Consider the following 26201-nt stretch of genomic DNA (forward strand, 5'->3'; position numbering starts at 1 on the left):
CCTTCTTCAGAACAGTAAATGTCTTCTGAAATCTCACTTCTCATCACAAATTTCTTATATGTTTGTAACATATCAGTCGGTGACAGGTAATACACTAGTACAGTACAATTGCACTCCACTGTAACAGCACAGAGAACACCGTGATAACGTTGAGGACAGATAATGATGTCATCTGCAGTCCTATGTAACACCACAGAGAACACAGTGATAACGCTGAGGACACATGATGCAGTAGATGTAACCTGCAGTCCTATGTAACACCACAGAGAACACAGTGATAACGCTGAGGACAGATGATGTAGTAGATGTCACCTGCAGTCCTATGTAACAGCACAAATAACACACAGTAACATGTTCAATAACATGTTAAATGTTCGTTTATTCTTTACAGTAGTCTTTTATATTCATTTATTATTGTTATTGTTTTTGGTATTAAAGACCATATTTATTCTCCATTTAATGTGGTTTGGTGTGTTTTTTGGAATGTGTAGAACAAATTAATTGGATTTACATTGATTCCTGTGGAAATAATTACCTCGAGTCGAAACAGTTTTAGGTAAAGCCGATTACTTTCGGACGGATTACCAATGTTAGTAGAGCCTTTACTGTAGTACCATGCCATCCAGTTGACAAATTCCATATTTAGCAGCATATCTGTCATGTATTTATTCAGATTTGATTGTTATTCTTCATTCAGTGCATGTATTATAGTACAGTATACTGTAAAATGATATGAACTATGTTGGCACTGTATTAAAAAGTAGGAATTATTATGATTACTGCTAAGCTTTTCATAGTAGACCGGCTACCCTCTACATTTTAGTTTTATACATGCACACGGGTTATTTATTATCCCTTGGATGCGGTTTTGGCGCACTAGCGTTTTACGGCATTTGCGCCACTCCAGGCAATGGCAACGTAGAAATTCGTAGCAAGGCTATTATGAAAATGGGTATTATTATTATCATGTTCTTGTAATGTTATTTATAGGCCATCGGAAATGCAAAAACAACGAGAAATGATAACAGCAGTAGATTTGGGAAATACACAGAAATTAGCTTTGACCGGAGGTACCAGATAATTGGTGCAAACCTGAGAACTTATCTCCTTGAGAAATCCAGGGTTGTATTTCAGGTGAGTCAAATAAATCACTTAATGGCCCCCTGCACACAGTAGGAAATTCTTCGGCAGGATTTCCCGCAGAATTTCCGCCCCTGCCCACCTACATAGGATTGCATTACAATACGCAATCCTATGCACACAGCCGCAATTTGTCCGCGTGAAATTACACACGGAAAACAAATCGCGCCATGCTCTATTTCAGAAATGTCACTCCCCGGCCGCCGGCTTCGCTCTGCGCATGCCCCGGCTGGCTGGCAGCCGGCAGGTCAAAAAGCCGGAGCAGCGGGCGAGGTGAGCGCTGGTCCCTGCAGGGGCTCGGATCAGTTCCCGCTGTGAGAATTCCCGCAGCGGGATCCGACTCGGCCGTCTGCAGGCAGCCAATTACTTTGTGATAAAAAATTATAAGATATTTACCCTTTATATATAATTGATGTTGAGTTTATGTTCTTTTTTTATTGTAGTCAGAAAACGAGAGAAATTATCACATATTTTATCAGCTCTGTGCATCTGCTCTCCAGCCGGAGTTTAAGGACCTTCGCCTAAGTATGTCCATCTGCGTCTTTAATTTACTGTAAGTTTATGTATATAGAGAGGGAAATGTTTAATGTTTTTGATTATTTTTTACTTAGTGAATGCAGAGGATTTTAACTACACCAATATGGGCGGCTGTACAGTCATTGAAGGAGTTGACGACAGGAGAGATATGATCGACACTCAAAAAACATTTAACCTCCTAGGTGAGTACATGGAAGTGTGGTTCATGCATATATGACTGTGTTTCTTGTGAAACCAGTGTACTAAATAATAAAGTTTAACAATCATTGATGAATGAGCAGTCTTTAGTATTAATTTTAATTTTTTTCTGAAAGTGTACAGAATACATATCGTAGTAACATACTATGTTAGTCTAAAAGAAGACAATGTCCATCTAGGTCAGCCTGTTTCCAACCACCCCCCCTCTTGTTGATTCAGAGGAAGGCAAAAAACCCTCAATGATGCAGAAACCAATTAGCCCATTTGGGGTAAAAACTTCCTTCCATAATGTCAGTCAGAATAATCCCTGGATCAACGTTTGAAAGTTCCTAACTGACCCCAAGACCCGGATCAGCAACCCCGCTGGTTATTTAATGTTTATATACTGTAATATCATAGCGTTTTAAAAAGACGTCTATGTCCCTCTTAAACTCCTCTATGGATTTTGCCATCACCACTTCCTCAGGCAGAGAGTTCCACAGTCTCATTGCTTTTACAGTAAAGAACCCCCCTCTGTGTTGGTGATTGAACCTGCTTTCCTCTAGGCGTAGTGGATGCCCTCTTGTTACCGTTGCAGTCCTGGGTATAAACAGATCATGGGAGAGATCCTTGTATTTTTTCCTAATGTATTTATACATAGTTATTTGGTTGGCCCTTAAACCTCTTTTTTTTACGTGATTATAAGCATTTTTGCATTGTTTTATCAACCTATTCTGTACATTTTTCTTTTGTAGCAAACCCCTGATCAACTATGCAGCTAGAAGTTGTTGCTGAGATATCGGTCTTTAGCTAGCTAACTGCATAGCTGAAGAGGGACATCCAGCTGTGCCTGCACTGTTGTTCCTAGTGCAGGCGCAATGGTTTTTATAGCACAGTATAATAATAAATGGCTGCCTTATGATTTATTAAATTTATATATACATTGCCCTCATAGTGTCCTCTCCTGACATCTTTTATGTTTATTGCTCCTGACACTGTTCCCCAGAGCTGTGAAGTGAAGAAGCTATCCTGTGTTACAGAAAGCTTCTCCTCCTCTTAGCACACCCATTCCTCCATGGACCCCATGCACTGTCAGGGGCTCTGCATCAGATTGTGGCATACTGAACATACTGTGACATAATGTATGTCACAACCCAATGCACTAAGCCCTGAACAGTGCATGGGCTCCAGCGGGGAACAGGCGCTGAGAAGAGAAGCTGTCTGTAGCAGAATATCGCTTCTTCTCTTCACAGCTCCACGAAAAGGCATAAAAGATGTCAGGAGAGAACTCTATGGAGGCAATGTATATATAACGTTCATAAAACAGCAGCCATTTATAGTGTGCTTTGAAAGCTGCTGTGTTTGCACTACAGATAACAGTGCCGGCACAGCTGTAGATCCTCGTTCAGCTATGCAGTTAGCTGAAGATGGATTTCTCAGCACCGATTTCTCCTAGCTGCATAGCTATATATTTGTTTTCTATGAGCAATGCAGGCTGATAAACACATAGCAAAAATGCTTGTAATTGTCTATTCTGTACATTTTCAAGAAAAATAAAATAAGTGTGGTTACTCTTTAAGTGACAAATCCAGGCTAAATTGATCTTCTGTAATGTTATAACTAGGGATGAGCGAGTATACTCGCTAAGGCACTACTCGCTCGAGTAATGTGCTTTAGCCGAGTATCTCCCTGCTCGTCCCGAAAGATTCGGGGGCCGGGGCGGGGAGCTGCGGGGCAGAGCGGGCAGGAACGGAGGGGGGGGATCTCTCTCTCTCTCCCTCTCTCCCGCCCGCTCTCCCCTGCTCCCCGCCGCAACTCACCTGTCAGCCGCAGCGGCACCCGAATCTTCAGGGACGAGCGGGGAGATACTCGGCTAAAGCACATTACTTGAGCGAGTAGTGCCTTAGCGAGTATACTCGCTCATCCCTAGTTATAACATATCACATGCCCATACCATTACCTATTTCAAGTGCGAAGAAAAACATTTAGTAACATTCCATTCCCAGTACCAAATGGCCAGAGCTCTGCAGACAGATCCCAAATCCCTTTGGCTCTGCCCAGAGTGCAGCGGCCGGGATCCTGTACCACAACATGCTACTCAGAGCATTATTGTTGTTGGTGTTGTGTCAGAGATTTTCATCAGCAGAAATCGCTGAATGGTATTGAAGTGGTTTGGATGGTCTGTACTTTTGGAAATTAGTCCACGTACAAGCTCAAAAATAGAACAAAAAGTTCATCTTCCCTTTCTGTGAGGATCATTGTGAATGGACTTTCCCTTTAAATGCAGTTCACTGCAGCATTCTACTTGTAGTTGTTAGTATTCTTACCTGTGTTGTGGATGGTAATAAACTCGCAGCATGTACTATACTTTACCGGACTAACCGAGATCCTCTTCTTTTGTGGCACATGTTTAGGTTTCAATGTTGACTTTCAGATGGATGTCTTCAAAGTTCTGGCGGCTATCCTGCATTTGGGAAATGTGGAGTTCAAGCGTATTAGTGATGACAAGTCTTCAGTTGTTGTAAGAACTGGGAATCTAAATGAATAACTATTTGCTTTAGGGACACCATATAGTTTAGAAGGTTTTGGTTATTTTTTATTTTTAGTGTATCTCTATTAACTGTACTAACCCCTCCCACCACTCAACCACCATTTTCATTACTTAGGGCCCTTTTAGACAGAACAATTATCATTCAAACAATCGTTCAAATGAGCGAAAGCCAACGATAATTATTGTTCGGTTTAAACGCAGCCAATAACCGAAAAACAAACGATAATCGTTACTTTGCAGGCATAAAAATCCTCGTTGGCTCGTTCACTTATCATTCAGTTTAAACAGCGCTCATTCAGTCGTTCTCATTCACTTATATAGCGAATGTGAATGACTGAGTGATTTTTTTGTATAAACAGGCTGCACGAATGAGCGAACTCTAATGTCATTCGCTCATTTCCAGGTCACTGTCTATACTGTCTTCCTTCTATCTCTCTGATTGCCTTCTTCCCATGTTTCCCCGAAAATATGCCCTAGCTACACTACATGAAAAAAAAGAAAATCAATACTTACCTAGCAGGTGCCGTCCTCATTGAATGGCTGTGATTGGTTCATCAAGAGCTGGCTCTGATTGGCTGAGCCGCGGTGCTCGAGAACCAATCAGAGCAATCACTTGCTGGAGGCGGAGTTTACAAACCCTGTTACCAGCTAGCGATGTTCTGTCGGTGGCTGAGAACTGCATGGAAGCTGCGGAGATCAACAGGAGGCACCTGCTAGATAAGTATAAGACATCCCCCGAAAATAAGACCCTGTGCCTCTTTTGGGGCAAAAACGAATATAAGACAGGGTCTTATTTTTGGGGAAACATGGTAGTTCAAACACATTCTTTTTGCTAATTGACACCCTCTAATATAAAGTCAAATTAGTGGCTGTAGTCTTATTATTCACACTTGCTTTACATTGTAATTTGACTATCCTACTAGTTATTATAATTTCGGGCTAAATATTGTAGACTTATCTTGGCAGAGAAATGACAGACACCTTCAGATATTCTGTGAGCTCTTACACCTGGACGCACAGAAGGTGGCACAGTGGCTGTGCAATAGGAAAATTGTCACTACATCAGATACGGTCATCAAGCCAATGACAAAGCTGCAGTCTGAAAACGGGCGAGATGCTCTGGCTAAAAAGATATACTCCCATCTGTTTGATTATGTGATTGAGAAAATAAATAAAGCCTTGCAGTTCCCTGGGAAGCAGCATACATTCATCGGGGTACTTGATATTTATGGGTAAGTAACTGCTGCGATGATAAAAATGGGGTGCACTGATTTATGCAGAATGCAGACAAGTATCAGTAATCAGATCTGTGAAGGGCTTTATTGACCTCCTATGTTGCATTTATTTTCTTGAAAGCAGCAATCTACAATAATGTGCATACGATATAAGATGCAGGAGTTCAAAAAAGATGTGCCCGACGCATATGCCTCATGTCTGCAGGTAAGGAGGGACCCGATGCAGGATTCTGCATTGAGACGGCTAAAGGCTGAAATCGCACATGCAGTTTTTGATTTAGTTTTTGAGCCAAAGCCAGAAGTGGATTCAACAAGAATAGGAATTATAAAGGAAGGACATTTACTTCTTAATTATAAATCCACTTCTGGCTTTGACTGAAAAAAAAAAGATGGATCAAAAGCTATATCTGAAACTGTATGAAAAGCAGCGTGTGTGTTTCCAGCCTCAAGCTTTATTCACACGAGTGTTTTTACACGGCTATTTAGACGCATTTTTTAGTTGGCTGAAAATCGTGACCATCTGAAGCATTGGCTTCCAATGTATTTGTTCAGATGAGTGATTTTAAGCCGCGTAAAAACATTGTGCCGGAAAAATACGCCACCAAAATTATACGCTGCGGTAAGAGATAAATCTTGCTCTATCTTTTGACCAATATACGCTGGCGGCTCCCATAGACTCCTATTGGAGCTGGAGAAAAAGGGAGGGGGGAGGGAGTTTAGCAGCGTCCAACGCAGGGAAAAGCTTACAGGTGCCTTTATTTAGGTATTTGAAGTCCTTCTGAGGATTTATGCTGAGCGAGGGCTTTCTGGGCTGCGGCGTATTTTTTTCGCTAAAACGATGCACCCAGACGTGTGAATGGAGGAAAGAACGCTATTTAAGCTTGAGACTTAATTGCATCTTTTCTTCATTCACATGATTTAACACGCTTGGGGGAGACCGTAAAAACGCATACGCTTGTGTGAAGGAGCCCTAAGGGGGTATTCATATGCTGCAGATTTGCAATCAGCTGGATGGGGCTTGCTGCAGACCACATGCTTGTCGCCAAATCAACCGCATTCAGATGAATGGAACTGATTTTCACTTGCAGAGACTTCTGCAAAAATTCTGCCACATGTTTTTGCTTGGACTTCCACAGACCCATAGTAGGTTTAGGCTCTCCATATCCTTCATTTAGTTCCCTGAAGGGTTGGGACTGAAGAACCAAAGAACACTTCTCAACACACGTGGCTACTTAGGATGCACTGCACTGTTACATGTGAAGTCTTCTCACATTTTTATGACAAGAGGGATGGACAGCACTAAAAACAATTTGTGATGAAGCCACAAGTCAAGCAGTGATATATCTTTGGGTCCTGTGCACGCAGGCTATTCCGGTCCCTGTGCCTTCTTCTACCTCTCCTGTCACTGGTTTGTCAGTATGATCTGATGCCAGACCATTCTATAGGATAATTGTAGGGGGGTGAAATCTCTTTAGTGTATTTTACGCGCGTCCTCTTGCACTGGCTTCTTTTTTTTTTTTTTTTTACTTGTTTTCTCATGTTTCCTGGCAGTATGTGTAAAAACCGCCACACATACGCGATGTAATTGCTTATGCACTGTGTTCCGAAAGCACCCATAGAAAATAACAGGGCTGTACGTGCGTGATATGTGGTAAAATAGAATATGCTGCATTGTTTTTATGCGTGTAATATACGCAAGAAATATATGCAAGTGTGAGTCGAACAATAAAAAAAAAACAATGTACTTTCAGTGACGCCCCTCTCCGCGTATTTGGCTCGCGTACATTGCACACGTAATTCGAAATACAAATACGTTCATGTGAGCCCGGCCTTAGTGTGCGCCATCTTTTGATGGGTTACACCGTTTTGTGTTTAACATCATATTTTTCTATTTCATAATAATGGTGTTTATTAACAAGGCTTTTTATTTCAGGTTTGAGACCTTCGATATAAATAGTTTTGAACAATTCTGCATAAATTATGCAAATGAAAAACTGCAGCAGCAATTCAACTTGGTATGTAGAATACACTGTAATGTGCACTTACTTGAATATGTTTACCATTTTATATAGACATTTCTTCTATAGAGTGGTCTTGAACTATCTATTGCACAAGTATTCTCAAAACTGAAAATGCTCTCACACACTAACAACTCATAGAAAAAATCTAGAGGAAAACGGTATATTTAGTTGAGATCAGAAGGGTTTGGACGGAGACACTATTTTCAGAATTGAGCCTCTGTACACCACCACAATGGATATGAAATCAAATCATCAATATGGGATTGAAGTGTAGATTTTCAGCTTTAATTCAAAGGGTTTAACAAAAATATTGCACTAGCCATTTAGGAATTACAGCCATTTCTCACATAGTCTCTCCATTTTCATAGTCTACAAAAGTAATTGCACATTTAACTGACGAGCCCTTTCATAGCTGAGTCTGGCAAGATAAACATTTGCTAGAAGACATCCATAAACAGTTTGTGGGACAAGATGAACTAGTTCCTCAATGGGAAGAAAATAATATGAGGGTAAGCTCGAAAATCACCATTGGCTCTTTCACTAATCGTTTGGTTTAAATACAGATCGTTAGACCTGTACAGAGACTTAGGCCTTATTGACACAAGTGTTATTTTGCAGCTAAATTAGCCCTGCAATAAAATCGCGACCATCGGAACCAATGGTTTCCTATAGATTCATTCAGACCAACGATTTTTTGGCATGCCAGAATATCAGACCGCAAAAGATAGCACATAAGCGCGTTATTTTAGTACCCGAAATTTCTTTCTGTGCCAAAATATAGGTTTTGCCCTATCTTTGGACTGCACCAACCAGGAGGCTCCATAGACTCCTATTGGAGCCTATGAGATCCGTCAGAAAAAGGCATAGGGAGGGAGTGTAGCAGCGGCTAGCACTACAGGTGCCTCTAGTGAGGCATTTAAAAGTGATTAAATAGTAGTTCTGCCGACCGAGGGATTTCAGGGCAGCGGAGTTATTTCCCTGCATTATGCCGCAACCGGCTGTGTGAATGGACGGAATACCACTTATTAAGCTCAGAACTCGATCGTGGAAAATCCTCATTCATGCGATTTTCAGCAGAGATGTTCACGATTTTATTGCACGGCTGACGTAGTCATAGCAGAACGCTCGTGTGAAGGAGGATTTGTACAGTGAACGTCTGAACAATTTAGTGAGTGAACGCGCAAATGATATATCAATCATTCTGTTGTTGCGTGTAAAAGCACCTTTAACGTTTCTTTCAGGCCAGGCAGAATGCAGTCTAACACCCTCTAACTGTCATTACGGCTACTATTTACTTAAGGCAATGTCTCTCTGAGATAATTGTGGATAGCATAGACATAGTGCATACCACTGACACCTTGGCAAAGTTGGTGAACTGGTTTAACAGGTTTGATAATTACTTGTGCTAAGAAATCAGGATTAATAGGAATGTTGTATCTGTAATCCATGTGCTTTATCACCATGAGAATAAAGGGAGAATTTAGTTCCTGTTGTTTCATTCTGCAATATAAATGTACGTCTGAAAATCTTGTGAGTTTTTCCATTTTAAAGAGGGGTGTCATCTTGAAGATCCTCTAATCTTAAGATAGTTCCCTTAGGCCGGGTTCACACGGGCGTAAGCGCAATTATGCGTATATTGGCATTGCATTTTTGCATGCCCTTCTGCGTTTTCTACCGTACTTTTTGCACGCTCAAATCATGCGCATTTGCAAAAATATGCCTGACCACGGTCCCATCCCTTGACGTGGATAATTAGCCTAATTAGTTCCATATATTCAATATCACTGCACAAATGTGCAGGAAAATAGAACATGCTGCATATTTGTATGCACAACGAAATTGGATTTAATTCACTGCATATTCCATGCTCATATTTGGCATGCACAATACAGTGGTGTGAATTTGGCCATAATCCATTCAATACTGGGTTGTCTCACCACAGATGGTGGCATAAAGTATTAAGGCCCATTTATACACAATGATTATCACTCAAAATTTGCTCAAAAGCCGTGTTTTGAGCGATAATCATTGCGTCTAAACATGTGGCCATCGTGCACTGTTCGTTAATTGCTCATTTCTAGCAAGCTGATTTTCTCAGCAGGCAGTGCTGATAGCCTTCTTTCAGCTGTAATCCTGCTGGCAGTTCTCAGCGGGACACCAGCTGAAAGCCATGAGAACAATGCAGCTGTTTGCATATAGAAAACAGCTGCATTGTTCTCTGAGCTATCGTAGAGGTATCACTCTGCCTGCATTAACTCTTAAGTAGCTAATTAGCTACTTAGAATTTTGAGAGATCATCGCTCCGTGTAAATGGGTCTTAACATGCAGTTAGAGTGTATTACATAGTTGGACCAGGTCCACCTGAGTGAAAACCCTGCTGATTATTTGCTGCTCTCCACAGAATCCAATCCAGGGATTAAATTTGCCATGTTTCAGTTTACTTTTTAGTTTAGTTATCTCACTGCATGTATAAATGGTATACCCATTCTATGTTGTATAAATCCCTTGTGAGTTCCATGTAGACATTCTAATCATGGAGGTCACCCAAATAGGTGCCTCTGCAATCATGCAGTATAAATGTCTATTTTCTCTTTGGCATCCATTTAATAAGAAGACTCGCTTATTTCACTGCAGACAAAAATGAAATAATACTCCAGATTCATGCTTTCTCAGTGCAAATTATGGCAAGGTCAGATACACTGAGCACTTTGTTACCCTGTTTGCAACTGGGAAGGGTAACTAATATCTAGGCCTTTTTGGCCAAACACTCCTCTATTAGATACCATATAACGAAGTGTAGCAGACAAGCACCCAGACCAAAATCATTGGTATTTAATCATACCACATTGTTCACTGGCATACAATTTGGATAAACATGGATGGAAAGTGATTAACATTGTCTTATGTGTTGTTCTGAGTACATTTTTATATGTAATAAGTAGCTCCTTATCTTCACAATCTCCTTTAGCATGTCTTCAAACTTGAGCAAGAAGAATACATGAAGGAAGATATCCCATGGACTCTTATAGATTTCTATGACAATCAGCCAGTTATAGACCTCATTGAAGCTAAGATGGGTATTTTGGAACTGCTGGATGAAGAATGCTTGGTAAGTACTTATTCCTGCACTGCGAGTCCACTTTTTATATACCTTTCTGTTCATTCACACTACAAGCTTGAGTTTAACCCTTTCCAATCCGAATTTGAATTGAGGGTTTCCGAAAAGGCTTTCTCTTTTTGCTGTTATACAATGGTGCGATCTGCTGGCTAAAGCCAGAGTGTGTGCGCCAGAGAGGCTCCGACAGCGGAGTGGCTGGCAATAGACGGTAAGAATACCTTGTCGGACATCTTCTGCCATTGGAGCTGTACAAGCTTCAGTTAGAATGTAGGAAGATTTCAGACAGTGGATTGGAAAGGGTTAAATGTGAGTGTGGGAGGCTTTCTGGTAATAGGCACCACTGCCGGAGTGGTTTCCACTGCACTCTTGTGGAGACTGGTGTGCTCACGTTTATTTGTTAAAGAATTGATTGTAGGGTGGCTTCTAAAGAGTCCAGATAATGTCAAAATCCGGTGTAGTCATCCAGGCAATTTACCTCCCATGTTTTCAAATAGAGAGGTTCAAAACAGCCTCACAGCCCAAAAAATCTAAGGATGGAGCATGGAGATTATAGAAAGGGAACAAAGCATTCAGCGATAGATATGATCAGTGGAAGAGAAGTGTTCCTAATACTGGGGTGTTCCACTACAAGAGAAGAACTGAAGTCTCAAACAAAGGGGCAGTCATTGCTACAAGTGTCTTATTTACTTTGTATACTATTTAGAACCCCCCCCCCCCCCTCCCAAAAAAAAGAAAGAAAAAAATGTAAAAAATAAAAAAGGAAAGTGTAACAGTGTAAGAGATGGTTCCACATCTGAAGTAGCTTGCTGGTAGTAGAATAGGCTGATTTCCACATACACATATTCCCAAGTAGTCAACATGTTTATTAGTGAACTCAAGGCTTGTGTATAATAATGTAGATTTCTCTTACTACTTGTCACTATACTTTAGATCAGAGTTTTGCTAGTTAGTAACGGTGGATTATTGTACCGGTTATTTATGGAAGTGTGAATGTAAATAGTGTAATTAACTTTGTTTGCTGCCTTCAGGCGCAATCTCTGAGCATTGCTTGTTTCTTCTTACTCAGTGAGATTTTTGCAGGCGCCCTCTAGTGGATATGAAATTAACCAATCTTATTGCATTTCCCAGCTACCACAGGGAACTGATGAAAACTGGTTGCAAAAGCTCTACAACAACTACATCAACAAGAACCCCTTGTTTGAAAAGCCAAGAATGTCCAACAGATCATTTATTATCCAGCACTTTGCCGATAAGGTAAAGGGACACAATAAGTGCATATTAAGAGGTGCTGCTGCTAATGTGTATTCATTATTGCTTAGTCATTCCATCCTAGATTCAGTGTGCAAGGAGATACAGTACTGCATTAATTATAAAAAGGCTTATTAAACAATGTACCTCGTAGAATCTGATAAATCTTACATATGGATGACAGTGATTGTCATCTGTCACCCTTTGAAGCTTTTCCTTCCAGGAATAGTACCAATAGTAACAATATATTTAAACCATTCCAGTATATTGAGTATATATGCGCCCGGGTGACTGAGAACTTACTGCAGGAAGAAGACGGCTGCACTTCAGAACGGATGACTCCCTGCAGTGCCGAAGAAAGAACACATGACCGGAAATGAAGCCGGTCACATGTTCTTTCTCCCGGCGCTGCAGAGAGACGTCCGTCCTGAAGTGCGCCCGTCTACTACCTGCAGTAACACGGGCGTCGATGTGCCCAGGTGACTAAGCCCTACAACTAAATATCTAGTGCACACGTAGTGTCACTTTTTGCTACATTACATATGCAGATATACAACATTGATACTTCCTGATCAGTAAAAGTAAAATTTATCCATGTAAGAGAGGTTGGATAAAAAGAAAAAAGTTTGGTACGGTGTTAGCCAGTAGGGCAAACTGTGATTTGTTCTCAGGAAGACAAACAGGTATTCTTGTAGATACGATACTTTTTAATGGCTAACAAAAATACATGAAGTTATAGCAAGCTTTTGAACCTACACAGGCTGCTTCCTGAGGCCTAATGGAATAGATCCAAAGAGGCATATATACACATACATATGAAAAGGCACAGACATCATTTAATTAATTTGTACTTAAAACAATACCAGGACAGGATGAGCAGAGGAGTAAATACTTAATTAGTCCACTAATAAGGATGTGAAAGTTTTATGGTCTCTAAATTGGTGTTAGGGGGTCACCAGGCCAGCGTGTTATCTCCACTACAGATTTCTCATATTCTCCAATGATGCATGAAGCCTCTTACAATGTTTTTTCTAGTCTTGAGAGTGTCAAAGATGGTTTTGAACTTGTACTCCCAAATTCTTCTATGACATTGGGATTTGAAGTTGCCTTTTAATATAGTAACTTTCATATGTTCTATGTTGTGTCCGTGACTCCAAAAATGCTCAGCAACAGGCAATTTGGTCCTTCTTTCTTTAATGGATTCACACGTCCTTTTTTGGCACCGTTTTTATATCAAATGCAGGAGGTCTCCAAAGGTAAAAAGTAAAGCTTTACACAGCTCCCTTCTTTTGGATCCACTCCTGTTTTGGGCTCAAAAAACTGTATAAGAAAATGACAATAGAAATTGCATCAAAAACTGCGTATGTGATTCCAGCCATTACCTGATGCATGCAAACTGAAACTGTTATAGGAATGATGAAAAAAATTTAAGAATTAAGCAGGTTTCTTGGTGAATCCACAGGTAGAATATAAAAGTGATGGATTTTTGGAGAAAAATCGTGATACCGTGTATGACGTATTGATTGACCTGCTAAAAACTAGTAAGGTTTGTATGTTTATCATTGTCATGGTTCTGTTCAGATATTCTTGTAACTTGTTATTGCCCTAAAATTCTCATTCACAAAACCAACTCCATCATAATTATTTTTTCACTAATATAATGAAGTTGTCAATGGTTTGCTGTAATGCACAAACTTTAATTTATTTTGTGTCCTGCTGTATTTAGGTTCACTCATCAGTATTTTCATTCACATTGTATGCCATAAATGCCTCCTTTAAGATCCTCCTATTAGGACAACAGAGGTGCTTTGAATCCCATCTGCCAATTTCTGCACGCTGCAAACTCTATACTTTAGTGGCGATATGGTCCCACACAAGTATAGCCACTTTCCCATTGAAGTGTATATAGAATGCGGCTATTTGAAATTACCTAATTGGGGTGGCTTGGGAGGCAGTGGAACCCCATGCTCCTGGGAGGTCAGGATCCCAAAGGTAAGACTTAAAGTCATGAGGCATTTATGACATATAGTGTGCCTATGCTATAAAGATCTAAGGAGGGAATACCCCTTTATCAACTACCGGTACTAGTATTTTTTTACAGTGCCCCCAGTAATTAACAGGTTGTCCACTCATATGTTCAAAAGCTACAACTCCCAGCATACCCTTAACCCTTCCTTGTCCTATGATGTACATTTATGGCACAGGTGGTTGGATATCAATGCGAATTGCAATATATTTACATGATGGTGATGGAGCAAAACAGGGCTAAATTTCAGCCCCAGTCGAGCCTTGTCCATGACAAATACCATGTATCCATTGGAACATTGCTTGTATCATAGGAAAGATTGCATTCTTTCTTTGCTCCACATGTTCTTAAACAATGCATTATGATGGGTGTTTATCATATCTTTCAAGCAGATGTACCGTATGTAAATACTGTGCCCTTATATGCCTGATATTATGTGTTTATTTCATTGCTTTGTGAACATATAATATAGTCATATAAGTTAATTTTCTGACCATAAACAGCAATCTTTTTAACAATTGCAGTTCAAGCTTTGTGCACAATTTTTTCAAGATAACACTGCAACAAAAACTCCGTACAGCGCAGCTATAAAGGTGAAATCGGCGCGGCCGGTGGTCAAGGCAGCAAACAAAGAGTTAAGGATAACTGTGGGCAGCAAGGTATCGGGAATTTTGAACATACTTTGTGTAACTATGTAATTCTCTGCCCTTCATAAGACTTTAATATATAAATTGCCTGCTGTTAATGCCTAATGACAATGGTGTGTGTAATGTTGTTACCAGCTGTCTGTTTAAAATGGCACAGTTTTTATTAAAACGCACCATATTCAAGTACCTATCGAAGTAGATGATGCAAGTACTATACATTGGCTTAGAATACGCCATATACATTTGGTAGATTTCTGAAATAGAAAATGTTGCATACCAAGGGGATACATATTATATGGGCATTCCATATGACTGTTCCAGGGCCCATTATTATAGGTTCACCTCTGTTACATTTTATTGGGTGCTGAGAACCAGGGTTGCCGATGATCTGTGACCTTGTTACTAATATTTGTGACCTTTTTGAAGCTGGAGAAGCTTGTGCCGATGTTTGGGACTGTAATTATCATTTTGCTAATGACATCATATCAGTAACTGACTATAAGCATATAGAATTTATTATCGTTATCATTCATTATGGTTTTCAAATGTGCCTGTAGTTAAGGGCCAACTGTCCATGATTTTTGGATAGGTTGGCTGGGAAAAAAGGAAAAATCAAAATGGCAACCCTGGTAAAAACCTGTAAAGGAATGTGGTCTTCACAGGTGGTCCAATGTTAGCCAACAAAATAGTGGAAAATGTACTTGAATCATGAAAGTGGAATGAGGACACAAGGACCTCCTGTGCTAGGTGGTTAGGAATGTCCTGGTGTCAGCCGGATTCTGAAGGGGGCTTCATTTTTACTTTGCTCTGGGACGTAGCCCTCTAGGTACACCACTTCTTCTCACTTTTTATGATCTGGTAAGCATGTAGGTCAGGCTCACATGAGCGAATTTTGGCAGCATATAGGCTGCTGGATATTTGCGCGTAGCATGCAGCCATATGCAGTGACATTGTGTTTTGGCTGCATGCCACCCTTAGCTATGTACCAGCCTGGCAAGTATGCTCGTGTAATATGCGTCAAGATAGAACATGTTGTGATTTATCTTGTGCGCGTATTTCCCGTAAGTCATGTGAGTAGCAATATGGCCGCCTATAGCAGATTGGTACAGCGTGCAGAATGCTCTTGTGAGCCTGGCCTTGGGGGAAATTTACTAAGACCAGCATTTCCAACTCATGCCTCTTCATGTATTAGGTGCATCACTGCACCTCCATGTGCCTTCACGGAAATGTACATCAGGTACGACCTGGCGTACATTTCTGGCATAATTGACACCAGTATCTGTCTTAAATTATACATAAATCTGCCGGTCCAGATTGGCCCTGCCTCTTCTGAAAAGCCCTGCACACTTTTCAGAAAAGTGTCGAGGCCAGCGCAAAAAGCTAAAAAGTTGCACACTTTTGCTCAAGTGGTACTTGCACAAAAAGTTACACCTTTTTTTACACCAGAATTCTGGCTTAAAAGCTTTTAGAAATGTCCCTGATAAAGCCTACCTATTGTTTCAGAATAAGCTGCTGTACATGAGGAATAATTACACAGGGCCATTATACGACTTGCATATAGAATTTATGTGCAGTCTGACAAGCTGTAAGGGCAACAATACTTCTTGTTTACATGAATTCCTTCATGTCATTATTGTATTCTTATTGATGAACAGGGAATGTGCCTGAGGCGTGTGTCACAGAGTAGTGAGCAGTTGCAGTATCTTATTGAGATACTATAATAGAAGGTTCCGCTGCTCGGAAGCATCTTGTTGCTCTTGTATAATGCAGTTCTTGTATTCTGTGTTCCGTATCATATGTCACCGTGTTTCTCTGTTTTTTCAGTTCCGCAACTCTCTATGCTTACTCATGGAGACACTTAATGCCACCACTCCTCATTATGTCCGATGCATAAAACCCAACGATGATAAACTTCCTTTTGAGTAAGTGTGAAGTTACAGAAATAACAGCTTGTAACACTTTAACAATACATTTAGCTTAAAAACAAAGACAAACAGAAACATAACCTTCTACGTTGCTATGTTGTTTTTTAATTATATATGCAGACACGCACACATATACACTGATCAGCTATAACACTACAACCATCTGCATAATATTGCGAAGGTGTCCTGTGGTATTTGGTACCAGGAAGTTAGCAGCAGATCCTTTCAGTCCTATGAATTATGATGTGGGGCCTCCATGGATCAGACTTGTTTTTGCAGCACATTCCATAGATACTCCATTGTGTTGAGATCTGGGGAATTTGGAAGCCAATAAAGCTCTATTTCTCAAACCCTTCCTGAACCACTTTTTCAGTGTGGCAGCATGCATTATCCTGCTGAAATGTGCAAATAAGGAAGATGGAACAATACCTCTGCAGCGCCACCTATGGGATGGCAGCATTCCTTCAAATCAATGCCTGACCCTTTAAACAAGTCTTTAAAACAATGATTGGGAATTGAAAGCCAAGCCAGAAAACCATACACAGACAGCTGTTTTGGGGTTTTTGCCCCTCTTCAGTGTGCAGTAGGATCCTGCCTTGGCTAGTGAGAGGCCTGTCACGTGTGTTGGGAGGCTATCATCTCTCCCCCAGGAGAGCACCTAGAAGGTGTGTGGAGACACCTAGTAGGTGAGTGAGGAGATTTATAAGGCCATGCATGCACTGCACACCTTCTATGCATGCTGCCTGTGTATGGTTTTCTGGCTTGGTTTTCAATTTGCAATTATTGTTTTAAAGACTTGTTAAAAGGGTCTGACATTGATTTGAAAGAATGCTGCCATCCATTAGGTGGCGCTGCAGAGGTATTGTTCCATCTTCCTTATTTGTATATATTTCCCAGAGGAGTATGCATGGCCTCATAGGTCTCCTCACTCAACTCCTAGGTGTCTCCACAGACCTTCTAGGTGCTCTCCGTAAGGAGAGACGATACCCCTCCCAACCTGCTAAAATGATCACTGCCATTAGGGAACACTGCTGCAATGAAGGGATGTACTTAGTATATGACACTGTAACACCCACATGGATGCAGTACTCCCAAACAAACATTGCCTAGATCATCGCACTGCCTCTTTCGGCTTGTCTTCTTCCTATATTGCATTGTGGTGCCATCTTTTTCAGGGTAAGCAAAGCACATGCATTGAGCTATCCACACGATGTGCAAAAAGAGATGTAATTCATCAGACCAGGCTACCTTCTTGCCTTATAGTTCAGTTCAGATGTTCATGTGTCCAGTTTAGACAGTTTTGCTGGCAGGGTCAGTATGGGCAGTCCACAGCTGCACAGCAAGCTGCAACAAACTGTGGGGAAGATTTAGTAAGCCCAGTATTTACGGTGTCAGTTATACATAAATCTCTTGGTCCAGGGGGTTGTAATGCCTCCTGCCCACAAGTCCTGCCCACTTTTTTCAAAAGCGGTGATGCTGACACAAAAAAGCCTAAAAGTCGCAAATTTTTGCACAGATCCCTACTTGCGCAAAAATTTGTGGCTTTTGACTCCAGAAACTGACACAAAATACTTTGTACATGACCTCCTTTGTGTTCTAACATCTTTCTATCATAGCCAGTATTAGCTTTCAGCAATTTGTCCTACAGCAGCTTTTCTGTCCGATTGGAACAACAGGCTAGCCTTCTGTCTTACGCACATCAATGAGCCTTAGCTGCCTATGACCCTGTCATGGGTTAATCGGGTGTTTTTCCTTTGCTCTTTGCAGATACCAACTGCTACATTGCAGGAACAACCCATAAAACCAGTTTTTTTTGCAGATGCTATGACTTAGTTGTCTAGCCATCAAAATTTGGCACTTGTCAAAGTTGCTCAGCTTCTTATACTTGCCTATTTGTCCCACTTTCAACGCATCAACTCCTAGAACTGATGGTTCACTTGCTGCCAAATATTTCCTACTTCTTCATAGATGCCATTGTCATTATATCAATGTAATGCACATTCTGTGGTCTAAGTGTCAAGATAGATAAATATGAAATAGATGGATGGATATGAGATGGATGGATATGAGATGGATGGATAGATATGAGATGGATAGATATGAGATGGATGGATAGATAGATAGATAGAATTGTCTCCTGTTGGCGTAACTTTATGCTCCTGAGTCTAAATGCAAAATATATAACAAGGCACTCTACTTACCTTACATAAACATCTTAATGCTGGCAGCACTGTATGAAAAATTGCCCACAAGGGCTGGGTGATGAATTGAGATGAGGGAGGCAATGTAGGGCTGCGTGGTGCTGTGGAGAGCTTTATGGAAGAGGGTGGTGAGTTTAAATTGAATTCTGTATTTAACGAGCATCCAGTGCAGTGATCGGCACAGGGCAGAGGTGTCAGAGTAGCGGCTGGACAGGAAGATGAGCCTGGCTGCCGCATTCAGGATGGATTGGAGATGGGGAAGTCTGGCATGGGGGAGGCCTATCAGCAGCGAGTTGCAGTAATCTAGCTAAGAGTGGATGAGGGCAACAGCGAGCCTTTCTTCTTTCAATTTCCAGAGCTAATGTTTGTAGTGTTATAGCCATGATTTGTCATAATTAGATTAACAATAATATTCCAGTCCAGCTTTATCTTTTCTCTTCCCTAGTTCCCTTTATTTAACCCTGTCCAATCCAATTTTGGATTCAGGGTTTCCTAAAAGGCTTTCTCTTTTTGCTGTTATACAACGGTGCCATCTGCTGGCTAAAGCCAGTGTGTGCGCGCCAGAGAGGCTCAGACAGCGGAGTGGCTAGCAATAAATGGTAAGAATATCCTGTCGGACGTCTTCTGACATTGGAGCTGTACAGCTTTCAATCAGAATGTAGGAAGACGTCAGACAGTGGATTGGAAAGGGTTAAGTAAAAACCTGTTGTATTGTAAGATTTTAAAAATAAGATTGTATATCTACAGATATTACATATGTCTTATCACTTGTAGGATTTTTAATCTCAACCATTTTATATTCTGTTTTGCAGATTTGACCCTATAAGAGTAGTCCAGCAATTAAGAGCATGTGGTGTGTTGGAAACCATCCGAATAAGTGCACAAAGCTATCCCTCCAGGTATATCTGCATACCGTTGTGGTTTAAAGTTATAGTAGCTTCACCTAGAGCAGTGGTGGCGAACCCATAGCATGCGTGCCAGAGGCGTCTCGCAGAGCCCTCCCTGCTGGCACGCGCCGCTGTCAGCCGCTCACCACGTTGGTGAATACCGGCGGGGGTGTTGTGGCTCCCCTGCAGGTATCCATTCAGCGGCTCTGCTAGCCGCACTGATCCCAGCGCACACAGTGACGTCCGTGTGCAGCCGGGATCCTCCTTCCCTGACGTCTCCTGCATGGTTCCGCGAGAGCAGGAGGAGGTGCCCACAGTGTGCACCTGGGATCAGCGCTAAACAGGAGCAGCGGCGCTTCAACGAGGACGAGGGGGTAAGTATATGGGTCTCGGGGGTAAGTATTCCTACTGGGGGCCGCTGTGGGGGTCACTATTCCTACTGGGAGCCACTGTAGGGTCAATATTCCTACTGGGGGACACTGTGGGGTCAATATTCCTACTGGGGGCCACTGTGGGGTCAATATTCCTACTGGGGGCCACTGTGGGGTCAATATTCCTACTGGGGGCCACTGTGGGGTCAATATTCCTACTGGGGGCCACTGTGGGGTCAATATTCCTACTAAGGGGCCGCTGTGGGGTCAATATTCCTACTAAGGGGCCGCTGTGGGGTCAATATTCCTACCGGGGGCCTCCGTGGGGTCACTATTCCTACCGGGGGCCTCCGTGGGGGTCACTATTACTGCTGGGGCCACCGTGGGGGTCACTATTACTGCTGGGGCCGCCTTGAGGGTCACTATTACTGCTGGGACCACCGTGATGGTCACTATTACTGCTGGGGCTGCCGTATGGGTCACTATTACTGCTGGGGCTGCCCTGGGGGTCACTATTACTGCTGGGGCCACCGTGGGGGTCACTATTACTGCTGAGGCCACCGTGGGGGTCACTGTTACTGTGGGGGTCACTATTACTGCTGAAACCACTGTGGGGGTCACTTACTACTGGCGCTACTGTGGAGGTCACTATTACTACTGAGGCTATTTTGGGGACACTATTACTGCTGAGGCCACTTTGAGGGACACTATTACTGCTGAGGCCACTGTGGGGGCTCCTATTACTACTGAGGGGGTCACTATTACTTTTGAAGCCACTGTGGGGTCCCTATTACTACCGAGGGGGTCACTATTACTGCTGAGGCCACTGTGGGGGGGGGGTCTCTGTTACTGTTCAGGTATGTTAACATGTGGCAAAAATGTTGCAAAATGTCCTTAGCGGAAATTTTCATCGCAAATTCCACAGCATTTCCGCTTCCAAATAGTCAAAATCTGCACGCTGTGTATTTTGAAGGGGCCCTGTCCTTTTTATAACGACGGGGGTAAAATCATACATCGTGATAAGCCCCGCCCCCTGACGTGTTGGCACTTTGTGATAAATAAGTGGGTTTTGGGTTGCAGTTTGGGCACTCGGTCTCTAAAAGCTTCGCCATCACTGCTCTAGAGTATTATTGCATGTGATTGCTCCAGACTATACATGAACATTTCTTCCAGCTTCTATTAATCCTGCGTTTGGTGCCCATGAATTCTCTCTTCCATAAGCAGTTGGTTTCTCATCTAGTCATCTCTAAACTAAAACCATATTTATCACACTCCCTTTCATGTAATTCTAGTCATTCCTTTCTAGGTGGACATATATAGAATTTTATGGTCGGTACAGCATCCTAATGACACAGCAGGAGTTGGCCCTGAGTGATAAGAAACAGATTTGCAAAGTAGTGCTCCAAAGACTAATCCAGGTAAGGTACATATCATATTCAGTGTGATGGTACATGCGTCCTATGAGTTAGTAGCAGGATTAGTGTTATATTCTTCTAATTATAATGTATATAAATGTGTAAAGGCCTGGGGATTAGTGGAGACCTAATATTCAGGGTTAACCATATGCATTCACTGTTCTTACCAATTTAGCATCGTTTTGCGTCTTCTATGGTGACATCAGGTATATAAGCAGTTGTCTAAAGTTACAAAAAACTATTGCTAACTTATTTGATGTCCATTGGTGACTAATGGACACTCCTCTCTCCTGGTTCTCCTCCTACCTATCTGACCGCTCTTTCAGTGTCTCCTTTGCTGGCTCTACCTCCCCTCCTCTTCCCCTTGCTGTTGGGGTTCCCCAGGGCTGGGTCCTCGGCCACCTTCTTTTCTCTATCTACACAGCCCCTATTGGACAAACCATCAGGAGATTTGGCCTCCAATACCACCTCTATGCTGACTACACCCAGCTATACACCTCTTCCCGTGACATCTCTGCACCTTTACTCCAAAACATCACCGACTGTCTGTCTGCTGTCTCTAACACTATGTCCTCTCTCTACCTAAAACAAAACCTCTCTAAAACGGACTTACTAGTATTTCCAACCTCCACTAACCAACCTCATCCTGACATCTCCATCTCAGTGTGTGGCGCCACCATAACTCCTAGACAACACGCCCGCTGCCTTGGGGTCATATTTGATTCTGATCTTTCTTTTGCCCCCTACATCCAATCTCTGGCCCGAACATGTCAGCTGCACCTCAAGAATATCCCAAGAATCCGCTCTTTTTTCACTGTGGACACGATAAAAAAACACTTACTGTCGCCCTCATCCACTCCCGGCTCGATTATTGCAACTCGTTGCTGATCAGCCTCCCCTGCACCAGACTCTACCCTCTCTAATCCATCCTGAATGCGGCAGCCAGGCTCATCTTCCTCTCCAGCCGCTACTCGGACGCCTCTGCCCTGTGCCGGTCACTACCCTGGCTGCCCGTTAAATACAGAATTCAATTTAAACTCGCCACCTTCATCCACAAAGCCCTCCACAGCGCAGCGCCACCCTATATCGCCTCCCTCATCTCAATCCATCAACCAGCCCGGGCTCTCCGCTCTGCTAACGAAACCACACTGAGTGCCCCTTTAATTCAAACTTCTCATTCCCGCCTCCAAGACTTCTCCAGAGCAGCACCGGTCCTCTGGAACGCACTACCAAAGGCTACCCGAGCAATCCAGGACTCGCAGAACTTCAGGCGTGCTCTAAAAACGCACCTCTTCAGGGAGGCATACCGCATTCCCTAAACAAACCCCTCTGTACTCCGCCTGATAACATGCTCCCTGACCTACTGACTGCAATCCCTGCTAGCCGTCATAAACCGCTCCTGCAGTCATACCGATTCTGCCGTCACACGGCTAAATGTCTGACCATTGTCTATGTGTATAACATCGCTCACTCTCCACCCCGCCATACCGTGCACATCTCCACCTCGCCATACAGTGCACATCTCCAGCCCCTTTACCTTCTGTATCACCCCATTATTTGTAGTATGTAAGCTCGTTGGAGCAGGACCCTCACTCCTATTGTTTCCGTCAACTGATTACTATGTAACCGTGGTTCTGTAATGTTTGTACTTTTGTCTTTCTGTATCCCCTGTCTATGTAAGCGCTGCGGAATATGATGGCGCTATACAAATAAAGATTATTATTATTATTATTAATGACTATTGACTGCTGCCTAGATGTTCAGTCTAGGTGGCAGTGCTGCCGGTGGTATTCATATTAGATGTCCAGTACAAGGTCTAGAATACAGAACAATTAAAAGGTGAATCTATTTGCTGAGCGGAGGTGTTTCCTTCTTCTTGTTACTACAGCTTTTCTTTGGCTAATTCTTTAATACAAGTCTTCTTTAGGCCCCATACAGACAACAGTATTTTGCATTGGGATACAGAAGAGAGGCAAATCTCTCCATTTTTCTTTTTCTCCGTAGTCTCCATTCCTGGTTTTGGCCTCCAAATACTGATGCAAAATTAGTTTGACTGGGGTTGTAAATAGAACATAGTTCTCATATAATGAAATGTTGTCCAACATTCTCCTGCAATTTGATTTGGTGAAGTGTGTTTTTTCTAACTTAATACCGTAGCAGATGTTGCAATTGGAATTAATTGATTATGTTTAAAGGCTATTTACATCTTCACAACCATTCTTTAAATATTTTCTTAGTGCAGCTAAACTGAAAAATTAAGTAACCTTCCATAGGTTTTAATGAAAACTCTCATTTTGGGTCTACCGTTCTATGCAGACCTATGCATCTCCATGGTAATAGACAACAAACAAAACTTTGTGTAACTTTATGCTGCAGTCATACTTTCTTCCATCTGTTCTGCATTCTATGCTAACAAATATTTAGTAGGTTACCAGGATGTAGGGGATTGATCGACCTAAAGTATAACTTGCAGGATCAGTTTATACAGGGGTTTTGCTGTATGTTACTATTGAGATGCATGGGAGCTGTGTAACCAAAATGGCAAGAAATGTGTCATGAAGACCCGTTCAAAGGCACATTTTTTATTTTAGATGCATTGGCACAAAAATAGTTGGGAAGATGGACATAGCCTTTAAATATTTGTAGTGTCACTGCAATCAGTCCAAGACACTATAAAAATGCTATTAATTAAAGAAACCTGCCATATATAAAGTTGCTCCTCTACTGCATAAATAATGTATTGTCATCTCTGAAGAATCATTTTGAACATTGAAACTGATCGTTTTAGCATACAAAGTTATCCTAATGATCTTTGTGCTTCAACTCTTCACCATTATCTAGATCTTTGCTTGCTGTCAGTGAACTGAATAATTCCTGTCCTGCTGCACTCTGCCATTTGATGATCTGTAGACTATAACCATTTCACATTTACCAGACTACTGTTGCCAGCATTCATGTAATTTTGCAACGTGTTTTTGTGCAATGGGCATTGCGTATTTGTGCACACATCAGTGTATTTTAGTGTACTTTCTGCACGTGCAAGTCGTGCGCAATTGTGCACAAGAAAAAAAACACACCGATGCCGTCAGCTATTGAAATGGCCAATAGTTTTAGGAGTTCAAAATGTTCTCTTTCCCTGCACAAATGCGCAGGAAAATAGAGCATGGTACGTATCTTTTTGCACAACCGATCTGCGCACACCAAATAGCACATATGTGAATGAATCCATTGAAATCAATGGTTCTATTTTCTGCGTATAGCACGTGTTAATACACACACAAATATGTTTGCGTGAATCCGGCCTAATGCTGACATGTGAACGTTCCCTTACCATGATTGGAGCCTATTAGCTAAATTACAATCCATTCACACATGGCATAGTGTATGCCGCCCTGGAGATTGTCTTTGATGGCGTCTGTCAGAAATTGTCGAAAAGATCAGCAACCCAATGTCTGTAAAACATGAATAAAGCAGGATGCTCAGTGCACACAAGTAATACCATCAGGATGTAGAACTTAACCACAACACTCGGATTTCCAAAGAAAGGTGTGTTTATTTTATTCACATATGTGGCATTTTAACTCCCAAGCTTGAGAAGGACCTCTTGAGGGCTGAAACGTTGCTTGTGTTTGTGAATACATAGTGTGTTAGGCCGAAAGAAGACAATGTCCATCTAGTTCAGCCCGTTTCCACCCCCACTTGTTGATCCAGAGGAAGGCAAAAAAAGGCAGAAGCCAATTTAGCCCATTTGGGGGAAAAAAATCTCCTGACTCCATAATAGCAGTCAGAATAATCCCTGGATCAACGTTTGAATGTTCCTACCTGACTTCAAGACCCGGATCAACAACGCCGCTGGTTATTTAATATCTATATCCTGTAATATCATAGCGCTCTAGATAGGCATCTAGTCCCCTTAAACTCCTCTATGGATTTTGTCATCCCCACGTCCTCAGGCAGAGAGTTCCATAGTCTCACTGCTCTTACAGTAAAGAACCCCCTTCTATGTTGGTGATTGTAATAAATTCACAATTTTCTTTGTAAATCAATGTAGCTCCAGCGTCATTTCGGCGCTAGCAGTACCTGTTTGGCTGCTAGGTAACTTCAGAATACAGCTAAAGTATTGATAAAAAAGTCTTCTAGATTATTCCCAATTATTGTCCAGGATCAAAAGATCACCAATAATTTACTAGTTTATCATTTATTGCATCTTTTTCGCTGATCTAAAGGTGCTTTTACACGGAAATCTGGTTCGCGGGAATCCGAACGTTTACCTTCATTGTAAATGCATGCACCGACTGAACAACGAATGAAAAGTCTTTCACTTCTCGTTCGGCAATCAGTCTCTGCATGCAGAAAACTAAACAATGTATCGTTCCATGTACATGCAACAATCATGCTGGATAGCTGCAGATTTTTCAAATCCTCCACACATGGCTTGTACTGTAAGCACTTTGGAATTTGTGCATCAATTCCACCAGCTGAATTTTGGAAGGATTTACGGCCCATGGGAAGATGGCCTTTAAAACACCGAGGAGAAAAGAGGAGAGTGATCACATGAACGACTGCAGTTATGGAAAAAAATATGATTATTGTGACATAAATTCAAGATTGCTGCTAGACTGCAATACCTTGTGCGGCCAGTAGGGGTTGTAAAACAGAAGAAATGTCAGAGGAAATCCAGCTGCTCATCATTTGGTGTATG

The 26201-nt window shown here is 41.9% G+C and overlaps 1 protein-coding gene across 1 annotated transcript in view; it reads left to right on the forward strand.

Annotated features, from left to right (window-relative positions):
* The window catches only part of MYO5C (myosin VC), a 116951-nt gene that overhangs the window by 38340 nt on the left and 52410 nt on the right, over positions 1-26201 (forward strand). Inside the window, exons 6-18 of the mRNA XM_066592589.1 lie at positions 991-1134; positions 1584-1665; positions 1752-1859; positions 4269-4375; positions 5372-5637; positions 7574-7655; positions 10630-10770; positions 11908-12033; positions 13490-13573; positions 14578-14712; positions 16525-16622; positions 19639-19725; positions 21391-21502. Of these exons, the coding sequence (XP_066448686.1) occupies positions 991-1134; positions 1584-1665; positions 1752-1859; positions 4269-4375; positions 5372-5637; positions 7574-7655; positions 10630-10770; positions 11908-12033; positions 13490-13573; positions 14578-14712; positions 16525-16622; positions 19639-19725; positions 21391-21502 (1572 nt within the window). The remainder of the gene's footprint in view (positions 1-990; positions 1135-1583; positions 1666-1751; positions 1860-4268; positions 4376-5371; positions 5638-7573; positions 7656-10629; positions 10771-11907; positions 12034-13489; positions 13574-14577; positions 14713-16524; positions 16623-19638; positions 19726-21390; positions 21503-26201) is intronic.

Source organism: Eleutherodactylus coqui, chromosome 2 (genome assembly GCF_035609145.1).
Source record: "Eleutherodactylus coqui strain aEleCoq1 chromosome 2, aEleCoq1.hap1, whole genome shotgun sequence".
Lineage (NCBI taxonomy): Eukaryota > Metazoa > Chordata > Amphibia > Anura > Eleutherodactylidae > Eleutherodactylus > Eleutherodactylus coqui.